Source organism: Petaurus breviceps, unplaced genomic scaffold (genome assembly GCF_028583685.1).
Source record: "Petaurus breviceps papuanus isolate PSGF00001 unplaced genomic scaffold, PetGlider_PUasm1.0 140, whole genome shotgun sequence".
Taxonomy (NCBI): domain Eukaryota; kingdom Metazoa; phylum Chordata; class Mammalia; order Diprotodontia; family Petauridae; genus Petaurus; species Petaurus breviceps.
The window spans coordinates 39,143,138-39,158,800 of NW_027185698.1; the positions used below are offsets into that span (position 1 = coordinate 39,143,138).

The 15,663-nt window shown below is 36.0% G+C and overlaps 1 protein-coding gene across 5 annotated transcripts in view; it reads right to left on the reverse strand.

Annotated features, from left to right (window-relative positions):
* Positions 1-15,663, reverse strand: part of ACOX3 (acyl-CoA oxidase 3, pristanoyl) — an 85,694-nt gene that overhangs the window by 9,438 nt on the left and 60,593 nt on the right. For all 5 annotated transcript variants that reach the window (XM_069070589.1, XM_069070596.1, XM_069070614.1 and 2 more), the window contains 2 exons: positions 7,321-7,443; positions 5,281-5,394 (listed from right to left, as the gene is read on the reverse strand). In XM_069070589.1, coding sequence (XP_068926690.1) covers positions 5,281-5,394; positions 7,321-7,443 — 237 coding nt within the window. The remainder of the gene's footprint in view (positions 1-5,280; positions 5,395-7,320; positions 7,444-15,663) is intronic.

The following is a 15,663-nucleotide window of genomic DNA, read 5'->3' on the forward strand; positions in this document are numbered from 1 at the left end:
AGCACTAAACTTCTTGACTCTCTCCCCCACTATCCCCACATTTTTATAAGCCTGGTTGAGGTCTTAATCACCTCCCACCTAGACTACTGTAACAATGGTCACTCTTGTCTCTGGTTCCTCCCCTCTCTAAACAAATCCTTCCTTGGCTGACAAATAATTTTCCTAATAGATGGGTCATTAAAAACTTACAGTGGCACCTTGTTGTCTATAGGATAAACACAAACTTTGCCCTTGCTTTTGATACCCTCCACAGTCTGATTCTGAACTTCATTTCTAGCCTTATTTTTTTATTCAACTACTAGCTATTCCCTGATATTAACCAGTCTTCCCCTGCTTCTGTGAAACTGTGCAGCTTCTTTTCCATGCCTAGAGTGTGTTCCCTCATTGAAGATGTCCAATGGTTGAAATCTTTGTGAAGCCTTTACGGGACTCTCAAATCACAAACTAAAAATAATGCCCCCTCCTCCAATTTCCTACAGTCTTTTGGGTTCTATTTTGTTCTTATTACATTCTTCCTTGTATACTTGTCTGGATTGATGTTTTGTCTCACTTTATTAAAATCTTTGCATCCCCAATAACCTTGATAGGACCTTGTACAAAGTAGGCACTGAATAAATACTTTTAGGAGGAGATGAATTGAAATTCATGATAGCTTTGAGGAATGCTGTTCCAATTTGGTATTTTCATCCTGAAATTCAACTTAAAATACACTCAAATATAGATACAAAAATAGATATGTTCAAATATAACAAAAGAATACATTCTCTAACAATGAGAGTAATCTTGCTGACGATGGTCTAACTTTGTTTTAACTCTCTTATTACATTTTTTCTTGAGCACAGGGGTTGTTACATGTAGTATTGCAAATGGCTAATGGTTTGGGGAAGAAACAAAACTCACAGTCTGGTTAAGGAGTATATCCAAACTACACAGGAAACACAAGTGAGAAGTGATAAGGAAGGACCCCAGAATAATACAGCAGAAACAGGCCTTTCAAATGACAGGCATTTGAATTGTGGCTTCTGAGCAGTCACTTGACCTCTCTAGGACACAGTTTCTTCATACATAAAATAAGGGGTCTGGACTGGACAATCTTGGTCCCTTCCAGCACTAGCCTGTGAGCATTTGGTCTTTCTATGATCTGTGGCCTTTCCCTGGTTGTCATCCATTCCACTTAGGGTGACAGGGAAGGGTAAATGCAGAATGCCAGGAGAGGATTCAGCAAAGTTCATCATCCAATTGGGTAAGCTGGACTGAGAAACATTTGGAATCCAACACAGTAAGAACACACAGAGAGCTGCACAGGCAAGTCATGAGTTAATATTCTTTTTGCTCAAGGCCTATCAGGAGCCAAGTGCTTCTCTTGGCCTTCATGCCCACACATAACTGATAAACATCAGTTGATACAGACTTCAATTATACATGAAATACAGGATGAAATGAGCTGAAGAAAAATAATGGATAAAATGAGAAAAATCAATCACCCGGAATGACACATTAATTGCAAGAGTTTTGGAAGATTTGCTCCAAAACACGGTAAACAGGTCTTAAGGTAATTACTTTGTAAAATTTTCTAGATTTTATCACTATTTGTCTCAAACAGTGTTGTAAATATATTTATTGATAAGCTAGCATGTAATCAGGATGAGTACAGGGCCAAAAAAAGAACACGTTATGTAAGGAACAGTTAAAGACATTTGGAATATTTTGTCTGTATAAGAGCAGATTTTTGGGAAGTGGGGGAGGGGTGACAATCGCAATCTTCAGATAGTTCCAGTACTGGCTTGTGGAGGACTGAGAAGATTTATTTTGATTGGCTCTAGGAAGCAGAACTAGGACCAATGGTTAAAAGTTACAGGGAGGCAGAATTGGCATGATAGAATAAAGAATTTCCTAACACTTAGAACCATCCCAAAATGGAGTCAGCTCCCTCAGGAACCAGTGAACTCCAGGCAGTGGAGGTCTTCAAGGAGAATCTGGATGACCATTTGTCAGAGATATTGTTAGAAAGGATTCATACACTACATGGGAACTGGACTAGATGGCCTTTTCAGTGTCTTACAACTTTGGAATGCTATGATTTTATGGTATCCCTGGCATAACCTCAATTAAGAATCACTCAGACATTGGAGACTTTCTCTGGGTCTCTTAATATTTGGGGGATGCCAGTGGCTAATTCGACCTTACTCATTTCCTTTACAAGTCATACAATTAAATTCCTACTAAGCACCTACTATGTGCTAGGCATTGTGCTAAGAGCTGGGGATACAAAAAGAGGTCATACAAGCCTTTGACAATATCTTTTACTCCAGGAAAGTTGTCATTAGTAATATGTGATAGTCTACTTATAGTACACCCATGATTCATCTTTCTACTGTACTTTGTGTCATCTACAATTCTGATTCTTATGAGGTCATGGCGGTGCAAACTTCACAGGGATATACCATCACTGAGAGAATACTGATAGGTTATGAGACTGGACCTTGGCGGCAGTGAGTAGCCTGGGATCCAAATATAAAAGGGAAATACATGACTCACTTTTAGAAAGTAAATAAAATTCTTTCACAAGAGTCTACAAAGTAAATCATGTTTTCAATGCAATAAATACTAAACTAATGCAGAAAACATACAAGTTAAATTTGCTTCCTCCGAAACAAAGATCTGTCCCTTGATAGATTGGGTCCATCAAGTTTGATCAATTTTTTAATCTAATAAACAGACTAACTTTAATTGGGGTCACTCAGTTCCTGTGGAGCATCATGATTCTATATGAAGCATAATTTTTACTACAAATCCAGATGAGACAAAACTTATTTAGTCAGTGCAAAGATTCAGGATTAAATGATCAAATTCATCTGAGGCCAAGGTTTTGGCTCAATATGTTAACTTCCTTTCCAACTCTATCCAGAGAGATGATGCCTTTTTTTTGCAACAGAAAACAGTTTTTACAAAATGAGTTTTACTTGAAATGTTTCCCTGACAAACATTTTTACAAAATGAGGGTAACTCACAGGACAAACAGATGATTCTAACTTGTTTATTAGATATATGATACTCAAAAGACTGCTGAATTTTGGGAAAGATAACATCTGTGTTATGACCTATCAAATTAATGAAGACCTAAATGTTACACTAGGTGACAATTCTTTAAAAAAAATGTGGATGTTGATATCCATTTTACATAAATTTCCATTGTTTTATAAGATTACCAGATACCAGTACCAGCCCTGGAATCAAGAGGACCTGAGTTCAAATCCAGCCTCAGACATTTACTAACTGTATGCTCCTGGGCAAGTTACTTAATATGGACTGCGTCTGTCCCCAAATTACCAAATACTAACATTGATGGAAACATTAGTTAATACATACTCGTAAATATCTTCTAGTGAGTTTTGAATTTCCTTAGATTATTAGCACTTTGAGAAAAGAGACAAAAATAACAGTAATGACACATTTCTCTTTACAAATAGACAAAGCATGCATATGTCAATGTATTAGTCATATTTACATAGTGCTTTAAAGCTTATGAAGCCCTTTTCCTCACAATCACCCAATGAAGTAGGTGGTACAAAGGTTATCATGACCATTTAATAGATGAAACATCTGAGGCTTAGTGAGGCTAAGTGACTTTCCAAGCATCACATAGCTAATAAGATTCGTAAATAGTATTGAAATTTAGTTGATATCGATTCCAAGTCCATTTTGAAGACTAAATAGTTGCCAAGAAAATTGAGGCAATTATATAGTAGACTGTAAAAAAGTTAGAAGAATTCTATGTGGTGAAAATTCAACTCTCCTTACAACTCCGATGTGCAAATAAATTCCATAATCTCCTAACTTAACATTTTCTTAAAATGATTGTTTGGAGTATCACGAACTTCACAATTTAGGATGGCTATTTTGTTTTGGGTTGTTAAAGGTTGTGTCAAATTTTTCAAAAGTTCTTTTTTAAAAGTATCCCAAGTTTTCCTATTTTTGAGCATGCTTTTCTTCTCACAGATATTTCATTTTCAACGTGCACAATGCTGCATGACTAAGTCTATGCAAACCTTCAAAACTGACAATTTGTGTCTGGTTGACTGTCTACCATTTACTCTTCCAGAGGTCCATTCACAAAACAATGAATGTTGGCCAATGAACTGGTAACAATGGGTGGCTTTACTGTGTCAGCAATTTAATCCTAGACCCTCCACAGTCTATCCTTATTTCACATTCTTCTTCTTTCGTAAGAGGCAAAGTTTGCTGTGAGTTTGCACATCTTTGCAATGTGCAGTAAACATGAAAGAAAGGGCAAGGGAGAACAAAGTTGAGATCACGTGTTGTATTCTCTCCTTAATACCCTGAAGGACGCATTGATACATCTCAAAAGAAGGTTCAAACTACACCATTAGTTTTAGCTGATTTCCTTGCTTTTCCAATCTATCCTGTACATGCTACCAAGCTCATCTTCCTGAGTGATCAAATCAATTATCTTCAAAGCTTTCACTGGTACACAACAGTTAACAGGATAAAGCCCAAACTCCTTAGGATAAAACCCCAATCCTTAGTGATCCCGTGTTTAATTAATTTAGAGACACATAGATGACTATTAGAGCAGCCTGAGTAATAGCTGGTGCTGAAATAAACTTGGGGTGTTTGAACAGTCCTTAGAGTTAAAATGGCTCACTCTGAGAGACCCACTTAGCTTTTGAGCAGGCATTTGCACCAAGAAAGGATGATTAACTACTATTAGCAAAGGGAAATCCTATGGCCAAATAAAATATATTTTGTTATGTAATATTCTAATGTTTTCAGTTTTTAAAAAATCTGGACTTGCTGAGTAGTTCATCACTGGCTTAGTTCAAATCCCTATGATGTATCAAAAAGGAAATAACACAAATGAATAATAATAATTCCTACTTCTATAGCAATTTAAAGTTTATAAAGTGCTTTCCTTCCAACAGTTCTAGGGGGCAAATAGTATATTCCTTTTACAGAGTAGGAAACTGAGCCTTAGAGAGGATAAGGGACATTTAGGGTTATACAGCTTGTAAGACTGAGACAAAATTCAACCCATATTTTTCTGATTCCAAGTCCAGCACTTTTTTCAATAAAACACAAAGTTTTCATTAAATGAAACCCTATGTTCTGAATCATGCCCTGAATTAAGTAAGCTACAATTATTTTCTTGGTATTTAAAATGCACAGTGAATTTTGTTATTATGACAATATAATACAAATTATAATATATAATTAATATAACAGTAACAAATTCTCTTAAAAATAAGAGAAAATAGTTACCTGAAGAATCCATGCAATCTTCAACTCTGGATATCATAAATTTCTGGCCAAGAATATCTTTAAAATCTTCAAGAAAATTTATGGATTCCAGTGGACTTTCAATACGAGTTTTATCTGATAAATATTAAAAATATTTATTGAAAGAATGGAACACAAAAATTAAGAATATGTAGTCTGAATGTCTTGACTTTAATAAGCTGTGCTTTCTGTAATCAATACACATTCAGAGTTATCTATCACTTTAGAAGTAATTTATAATCATACTAAATCATATAGCCATAGAATTTTAGAATTAGAAGGGATCTCAGAGTCCATCTAGTCCAATTCCTGACTTTCTGGATGGGGAAATTGAGGCACAAAGAGGTGAGGCAGTTTGCTGAGGAGAAATGCTAAGACTAGAACCTGGGTCTCTGAGCTCCCAGTCTAGTGCTCTTTCCCTATCAGCAGTCAGCAGCCCCTGACTTCCAGGGCCCCTAGACTTGGGTACTGTACATTCAAGGGAAGGAGGAAGAGAAGGCTGAGAAGGTAACATCAGTAATCTTGTAACGCAGTTATAACTGCCTTCCTTACCTGTGGAAATATTCTCTGCCTGAGACTGAAGCAATTTACAGCATCACACAATACATAAGACTTTCTCCAGACACTTAAACAACACAGAGTGATGCAAATGCAGACTTGCAGAAAAAAGCTTCTCATGCCCAAGACTCCAGGGCTGCACTGCTGGGCCATGTGGAAACTTCACCAGGGTCCCATGATCCAGCTCAAGCTCATCAACAACGCTTCACTCAAGAGACCCAGAATTAGTGCCAGTGCTAGGCTTGAGATAGCAGCCCAAAGGCGGCCTTTTTCTGCTTTTAGGAGTTGCTTCCAGACAGACAGCTTCAGAGTGTAAGACAGTCTGGCTTCCTCATCCTCATTAGAGCTCTCTGAACCAAACGCTGCCCGCTAGCCCCCACAAGGAGCTGCTTTTTGCTCACTAGTATAACATTTCCCAACACCACACTGCCTCTATCAGTATTTTTACACCTTGTAAAGCTGTGGTTCTCAAACCTTTTGGTCTCAGAACCCCTTTACACTCTTAAAATTTACTGAGAATCCCAAAAGCTATGACTTATGTGGGTGATATCTGGTAGAGTGCTAGAGGCAGCTCACACCGGCTCACGAGACCCGAGTAGTAAATTTTTAGTGAGAACATTTATGCCTTAGGTATCAGCAAAGATAATCAATCCAGCCTTTGTTTATCATTTTATTGTTTATTGATTGTCTAGACTTGAAAGAGTAATGGAGAAAATATTAATAATGCAGATTAAACTTAAAAGTGTGTTGTTCATTATCAGAGAGCCAATTATTAAACACTTACTAGCACATCACTAGTTATAACTGGCAATACTTACCATTGTAGAAATTAAATGATAAAATGTAAAAACATTTATTAATTCATTCCAAAGTAACGATGTCCATTACACATTAACAAAAATAGCATAATTTTGTGAAAAATAAATTATACTTTCTAAAACAAGAAAATTGTTAGTTATTTTATGTATTTGGCTTAATAAAAGAAAACTGTATTCTCATATTTGTTTCTGCATTCAATTCATTGTAATATGTTGTTTTGGTTGAAGTAGATGAAGAAAATCTAGCCTTGCATAGATATGTAGTTGGAAAAGGGAAGAGCATTTTAATAGGCAAATAACATCTTAGTATCATTATTATTATTTGCAGTCAGGGCTAAGTGACTTGCCTAGGTCCCACAGCTATTGAGTGTCTCAGGCCACATTTGAACCCAGGCCCTCATGATTCCAGGGCCAGTGCTCTACCCATCATGGCATTTAGTATCATTATAAACATTGATTTGATCTCAGGGAATCCCAGGGCCTCCAATTCACACTGTTTTAAATATATAATATCCTCTTTTCTCAAGTATAAGGCACATTTTAAAAGAACAAATAAAAAGGAAAAGGTGCTCATATATTCCAAAAGATTAATAACTTTACTTTAAACAAGATACCCACAATGTGCTATCCCATTAAAAATACTAACCTTGATGTCTATCTGCAACGTAGCTCAGTAAATAGTTGCTGGTCTGTTGAAGCAGGACGTTATTATCTCCTTCATAAGTACAGTTTGGATCATTGTCGTTTCTAATATCACCCAGACGATTCACTGTAATAAAAACACAGTTTTGAAGGTTTATGATATGATATGTATCAGATAGGTAGTACAATAAGGATGATTATAACTGATAATTTAAGGTCTCCAAATTTTAATTCCAGCACAACTAGTGAAGCACAGAATGTTAAAGATGGAAAAAATTAAATGAAATTATCCATCTTAGGATAACTAACAAAAGTACCTACTATTTTCATCAAGAAACAGCATTTCTGGGAAGAGATTCCACAGATTCCTAGAAGGGGTAAGAAATAAGAAATGGAGTGGGAGGAAAACAGCCTATCTTGGAAAAGGACATTATAAACCAAATAATATCACTGAAATAGAGAAATGGATGAGGTGGAGGAAAGCAGGGAAGATTAGGGACTGAACTCATGTAGAAATGAGAAGTAAGGAATTAAACAAATTAAAAAGATACTGAATAACAATAGTCTATAGAAGGAATTTAGGATTGGGCAAAGTAATGGGAGAAAAGGAGATCTAGGTGAAGAAGCCTGGTTTTAGATTTGTATAAGCAAAACAAATGGAAGAGACTAAATGTTAGAGTGAATACATTATAAATAAAGAAATATAATCTATATATAGGCATGGATATGTTACAATAAATAGTTAACAGAAGACAAACATAATTACAACAATAAATGTAATGGATTGAACTCCCCAATAAAAAGAAAAAGAATACAGAGATGGCTAAGGGAACAGAATTTAAATCTGATACAAACAAAAATTTAAAACATGTAGACATATGGAAGAAAGGAAGAGGTGAAGCAAAATCTATTATGCTTTAGGTCAAGGGTTCTTAAATTGATATTCATGAACTTATATTTTTAAAGCTGATAACTATTTCAGTAGAATTAGTTTCCTTTTAATTTTATATATTTTATTTTACGCATTTATAAACTATTAATTTTACAGAGACCACAGGCTTCATGAAACCACCAAAGAGGTTTGTGAAACACAAATAAATTAAGAATTCCTGCTTCAGGTAATTCTAAAAATGCAGAAGTTGTCATCATAATCTCAGAATACAATAATAAAAACTGATAGTCAAGAGAGATAAACAAGGACACTGTATTATGCTTAAAGGCAAAATAGGCAGTGAAATATATACATATATATATATACATATATGCGTGTGTGTGTGTATATATATGTATATGTATATGAAGTGTTTGTGCACCCAAAGGTATAGTGCCTAACTTCTTTAAAAGAAAATTTATATGAACTGCAAGAAGACACAACAGTAATGCAATAATAGCTGGAGAATTTATCTAATATCTAGATAAATCCAAAAGGTTTAAAAAAAAGAAAGAAAGAAAATGCAAAATCAATATAATTGTTGGATGAACTACACTGGATTGATCTATGATAACTGCCTATTGGGAATATTAAATAAAAACATTTCTTATTTAATTATTATTCAAAGCTCCATTAGAAAACCAATCATGCACTAGGGTATAAAGACATCAAAAACAAATGTAAAAAGGCAGAAATAATACACATTTTTTTTACACACCATAATAAAATAAAAATAGTAATGAAAGAAGATATAGACTCAGAGCCTAAATAACAGGATCCTAAATAATGATTGGGTTTTAAAAAATAATTCATAGAAACAATGAGCAAGTATAAGTCATAGTAACAAAGAAATAATCTGTCCAAATATTTGGGATGCAGCAAAAGCAATAAAAATGACCATAGTGAATTCACAACAGAGGAAAAATAATCATCAAAAATTATCAATATGTGAAATTATATATCAGAAAAAATGAAAATTCAAAAAAATTGATGAGTACCTGCAAAATATAAAATTCCTAAGGTCACAAAATAAGAAATACAGATCTTAAATACCTCAATGTCAGAAAAAGAAAAATCAAGTCACAAATTAATTGCCAAAAAAATCTAAAGGCCAGATGAATTTATAAGTGAATTCAACCAAACCAAATTGTTTTAAAAACAATTAATTCCTATCTTTTTTTGTTTGTTTGTTTTGCTTTCTGGAAGGCACATGGGGGTAAGTGACTTGCCCAAAGTCACACGGCTAGCAATTGTATCAAGTGTCTGAGGCCAGATTTGAACTCATGTCCTCCTGACTCCAGGGCCAGTGCTCTATTTCACTGTGCCACCTAGCTGCCCCTAATTCCTGTCTTTTTAACAATTCCAAAAAATAGAGACAGAAAGCATTCCACCAAAATCTATTTATAGAACAGATATGGTCCTGATTTACAACCAAGGGAGGAACAAAGAAGGGAAAGAAAGCTTCATCAATCTCATGCACAAATACTGATTCAAAAATGTAAATATAATTCTTTCAAGGAGTCTAACATATACATACATATACATATAGACATAGAGATAGATATACACACATGTAAATATATACACACATATATGTATATGTGTATATATACACAGACACAGACACACACACACACACACACATATATATATACATATGTATATATCCAGAAAATAATTTATTATGACCAAGTTAGGTTCATTCTGTGGATTCAATGATGTTTCAACATTATGAAAGCAATTAGCATGACTATATAAGCAAGAAAGTTAACAAAGCCACATGATGATTTCAATAGGAGTAAAGAAAAGCCTTCAAAATAACATGACACTTATCAATATTAAAATCATAGTCGTGGAAGGGCTCTCCTTTAATATTTTGAAAAGCTTATATCCCAAGGCAAGGGTTTTGTTTTTTGTTTGCAAGAGAAACTCTAAAAGATTTCTCAGTAAAAACAGGCTTGTAAAGTGGGAATATCCCTTCTTCCTACTTTTATTTGACATTTTTAAAAAAAATCTATAGCAATAGGACAAGAGAAAAAAATTACAAACATTTGCAAAGAAAAGACAAAAACTGTCCCCTGTTTGCAGATGACATTGATGGTGTAGTTAAAAACCCACAAAGAATCAGTGAAGAAAGTATATCAATTAAGGCTACAAGGTTGCTGAATTAAAAAAAAATAAATCCACAAAAATCATAAGTATTTCTCCATGGTACTAACAAAAACAGGAAAAAGTTATAATAGGAGAGGCCATTTAAAACAATTTTAAAATTTATAAAATATCTAGGAATTAGCCTACCAAAATACACAAGTTAAACAAATACAACTATAATACACTCTTTCCAGAAATAGAAAAAAGGTAACTGGAGAGATACCTATTGTTTATTATTGGGTCTTGCTTATATAATAAAAATGAGACCACTAGTTAATTTATAGATTTAGTGCTAACCAAATCTAATTATGTGGAGGATTTTTTTGGGGGGGAGGGAGGGAACTAGGCAACATAACTATATCCACTAGAGTAACAAAAGGTCCAAAATCTCAAGAGAAATAATAAGAAAAAACTATGTGGGCACAGCATTATAATACTTCAAAACATATTATAAAGCAGTAGTTATGAAAACTACTTGTTACTGGTTAAAAACAAAAAAATCATTGGTGGAACAGATTAAATAAGCAAGAAACTGAAGTGATCAAAAACATTAGGCCAGTGTTTGATCATCCCCAAGGAAATGAATTATAGTGGTGGGCGTTGGAGAAAGACTCCCTTTTCTGTTTGAAAAACAGGAAAGCAGTTTGTCAAAAAGTAGGATTAGGCCAAGTATCTTACACCATATGCCCCAGTAAGCTCAAAATAAAAGTAAGAAAAGAAAGAAATCAGGTATTTTCATAACCATGGCTAAGGGGATATTTCTTAACAAAATGGGATAGAAGAGATAATAAAAGATTAAAAAAAACATTTCGCATAAAATGACAAAGTTTTTTTCACAAACAAGATCAATAAAGACATAATTAGAAGAAAAATGGCAGAATAGAGAAAACATTTGTTATTGAATATCACTGAAAAACCAAAAATCCAAAATATATAGGAAATTGATACAAAAATGCCTATTACCAAAAGCTATTCCTTCCCAAAGGTCAAAGGATATAAACTTTCTTTTTTAAAAAAATTATTTACTTTTATTTTACAACTTTCAGTCCCACAGGTTTTTGAGTTCCAAATTTTCTCCCCCTTGCTCTCCTCCTCCCTCCACCACTTCTTCCCATGGTGGTGTGCAATCCGATATAGGTTCTACAAATACCTTCACATTAAACATTAGTCAAGTTGTAAAGAAGAATTATAACCAATGGAGTTAACAGCGAGAAAGAAAGAATGAAACAAAACAAAACACAAAAGAGAGAGCAAGTAGTTTGCTTCAATCTGCATTCAGACTCTGTAGTTCTTTCTCTGAATGTGGACAACGCTTTCCATAAAGAGTCTTTTGGAGTTGTCTTATAACCTTGCATTGCTGAAGGGAGCCCAGCCTATCAAAATTAGTCATCACAGATATCATGTGTCTGTAATTGTGTGCAATGTTCTCCTGGTTCTGCTCCCCTCACTCAGCATCAGTTTATGTAATTCTCTCCAGGTTTTTATAAAGTCTGTCTGTCTGCTCCTCATTTCTTATAGCACAATAGTATTTCATTACATTCATATGCCACAACTTGTTTAGCCATTCCCCATTTGAAGGGCATTCCCTTGAGCTCCAATTTCTGCCACCCCAAAAAGAGCTACTATAAGTATTTTTGTACATATGGGTCCTCCTCTCACTTGTATGATCTAGGATGTAAAAACTTTCTAAAAAGGATCTACTACAGATGACCATGTGAAACATGTTCCAAACCACTGACAATAAGAAAAATATAAATTAAAAAAATCCTGAAGTTTCACCTCAATCCTTGAAAATTGGCAAGGAGGAAACAAGATGGGAACAAGTCAGTGTTGAAGAGGCTGTGGGAAGGCAGGTATAATGATGTACTGTTGGTAGAGCTATCAAGTGTTCATCAGTTCAATTTGAAATTATGCAAGGAAAGTGACTAAATTGTCCCTATCGTTTAACTTGGCAATCCCACTATTAAGTTTATACCTGGAGGAAATCAAAGATTAAACCAAATGACTGGCATATATACCAAAATATCCATAGCAACATTTTTTTGTGGTAGCAAAGAAATGGAAATAAAGTGGATGCCCATAGATTAGGGACTGGTGGGGGGAAAGTCCATATTATGCTAGATGAATATGATGCAATGTTATTGTGCAATTAGAAATTATTAATATGAGACATTCGGACCAACATGGAAGTGCCTTATGAACTGCTGTAGCACAAAATAAGCAGAACCAAGAGAACAATATACACAATCATTTTGTTGTTCACTCATCCAGTTGCCTCCAATTCTTTATGACCCTATGGAGCACACAGCATGCCAGGCCCTTCTATCTTCCACTATGTCTTGGAATCTGTCCCATCTCATCCTCAGCCATCCCCTGCTTTTGCTTTCAATTGTTCCCAACATTAGAGTCATTTCCAGTGAGTCCTGTCTTCTTGTTATGTGGTTAAAGTATTTAAGCTTTAGCTTCAATATTTGTTCTTCCAATGGATAGTCTGAATTAATTTCTTCAAATATTGACTGATTTGATATCCTTGCTGTCCAAGGGACTCTGAATCAAAAGTCTTCTCTAGCACCACAGTTCAAGTGTTGATGCTGCAGCATTCAGTTTTCATTATAGTCCAACTTTCATAGCTATACATTACTACTGGAAAAAACATAACTTTGAGTATATGGACTTCTGTTGTCAAGGTTATGTCTCTACTTTTTAGTATGCTGTCCAGATTTGTCACAGCTTTCCTTCCAAGGAGCAAGCATCTATTAATTTCATGGCTGCAGTTGCCATCTGCAGTGATCTTTGAGTCCAAGTCTAAAAATCTGAGACTCCTTCCATTTCTTCTTTTTCTACTTGCCATAAAGTGATGGAAGGAGTTGCCATGATCTCAGTCTTTTAATGGTAAACTTCAAGTCAGTTTTTATACTCTCCTTTTTCACCCTCATCAATAAGCTTCTTAATTCATCTTTACTTTCTTCCATAACACTGATATCATCTGCATATCTGAGATTGCTGATATTCCTCTTGGCAACCTTAATTCCAGATTTTGATTCATTGAACCTGGTATTTTTACACGATGGTAATCTACATATAAATTAAATAAATAACATGACAATATATAAACTTGTTATATTCCTTTTCCAATCGTAAACCAATCAGCTGCTACATGTTCAGTTCTAAGAGTGGTTTCTTGACCCACACACCTGCATACAGGTTCCTCAGGACACACAGATGATGGTCTGGCACTCCCATCTCTTTGAGAATTTACCACATTTTGTTGATCCACACAGTCAAAGGCTTTAGTGTAGTCAATGAAGCAGAAATAGCTGTTTTTCTGGAACTCCCTTGTTTTCTTCATAATTCAGCAAATGTTGGCATAATCATTGCAAGAAGGTAAATTTTTTAAAATGCCAAAAGGAAATTGAGCTCAGAGAAATGGAAAAACCAGTAAAGGTCTTGAAGAGAGGTCATGGCATTGAGGAGAACAGAAAGACAGCTGACTGTCTACCTAACCTGATGGTGTTTAACTGCTTTCCTTTGTCACAGAAAGGGTTCTTTCTCTAAGGGGCTGTGGGTAATGACTGTGATACAAAGACAACAGCATTAAATAAGGAGGAGTACTTGGCAAACTTCAAGATTATAAAAATGCGAGTTACTGCTTTGCTGTAAAACATCACTAAGTAGTTTCCTGGGGGGGTGGAGTTAAGATGGCAGAGTAGAAGCAGGACCTCCCCGCTACTCGGGCTTGCAACTTCCCCGATCCATGTAAAACGGAGACTCTGAACAAACTTTGGAGCTGCAGAACCCACAAAAGAGAAGCTAACCTCCTGCTGAGGACAGCCCTGCAGGAATTGGCCAGCGCAGTGCTGTGGGAGCTGAGCCCAGCCCCACACCAAAGCTTTAGCCCCAGGGTGGGCCTGACTAGCCACCAACCCAAGGGACCTCAGATCAGCAGCAGCTGTGACAGTTTCCAGATTTATCAACACATAGATGCGAAGGACAAAGTGAGAGGTCAGTGCAGTCTGGACTTTGGGACGAGTAGTTGGGAGAGCGTTGGCTTTTGCCCCTGGGCGAGAAGCCACTGAGCGACCTTGGCCCACCTCGTGCCATGTTGCAGCTTCAGCTCCTGGCCTGCAGAGTATAGGGGGATCAAGCACCAGTCTGAAGGGTAATCAATCTTGCTTTAAGATGCTTGGATCTGGATTGCAGTCTAGGGAGGAGGTCCTTAGGTGTGTGTCCAGCTTGCCAGAGTGTATAGAGACCTCAGAGAGGGCATCCCACCTAATACCTCCCGCAGCTGTGAAAACCCCAGCGTTTGGAATGAAAGCTCCCCTGTCTGGTGGCAGAGTCCTACCGTGGCAAAAAGCCCAGGGGTCAAGTGACTGAGGGGCGACATACCAGGCAAAGGAAACAAAGCGGGCAGAAGATTCCAACATTAGATTTTATCCCCCAAATCCCATTTTGGGGATAAAAAGGAGCAAAACATGGAACAGGAAAAAGACAGTGAAGTCAGAATTCCTGCACCAAAAGCTTCAAAGGAAAATACGAGCTGGTTACAAGCCATAAGAGGACTGTAAGAAGCAGATAAGAGGAGTGGAGGAAAAATTGGGAAGAGAAACGAGAACAATGCAAGAAAATTATGAAATGAGAGTCAACAGCCTGACTGAGGAAAATAACACCTGAAAAAATAGACTAACTCAAATGGCAAAAGAGGCTCAAAAAGGCAATGAGGAGAAGAATACCTTAAAAAGTCCAATTTGCCAGATGGAAAAAGAATCTCAAAAGCTCCCTGAGGAGAATCATTGCTTCAGAATTAGATTGGAGCAAATGGAAGCTAATGATTTTATGAGAAATCAAGATGCTGTTAAACAGATCCAAACAAATGAAAGAATAGAAGGCAATGTAAAATATCTCATGGGAAAAACCACGGACCTGGAAAATAGATCCAGGAGAGATAAGTTAAAAATTATTGGACTACCTGAAAGCCATGATCAAAGTAAGAACCTAGAAATCATCCTCCAGGAAGTTCTCAAAGAAAACTGCCCTGATGTTTTAGAACCAGAGGGCAAAATAGAGGTTGAAAGAATCCACCAATCACCTCCTGTAAAAGATCCCCAGAAGAAAACTCCTAGGAATATTATAGCCAGGTTCCGGAATTCCCAGATTAAGGAGAGGATATTACAAGCATCCAGAAAGAAACAATTTGAATATTGTGGAAACACAATCAGGATAACCCAGGATCTGGCAGCTTCTATGCTGAGGGATCGAAGAGCT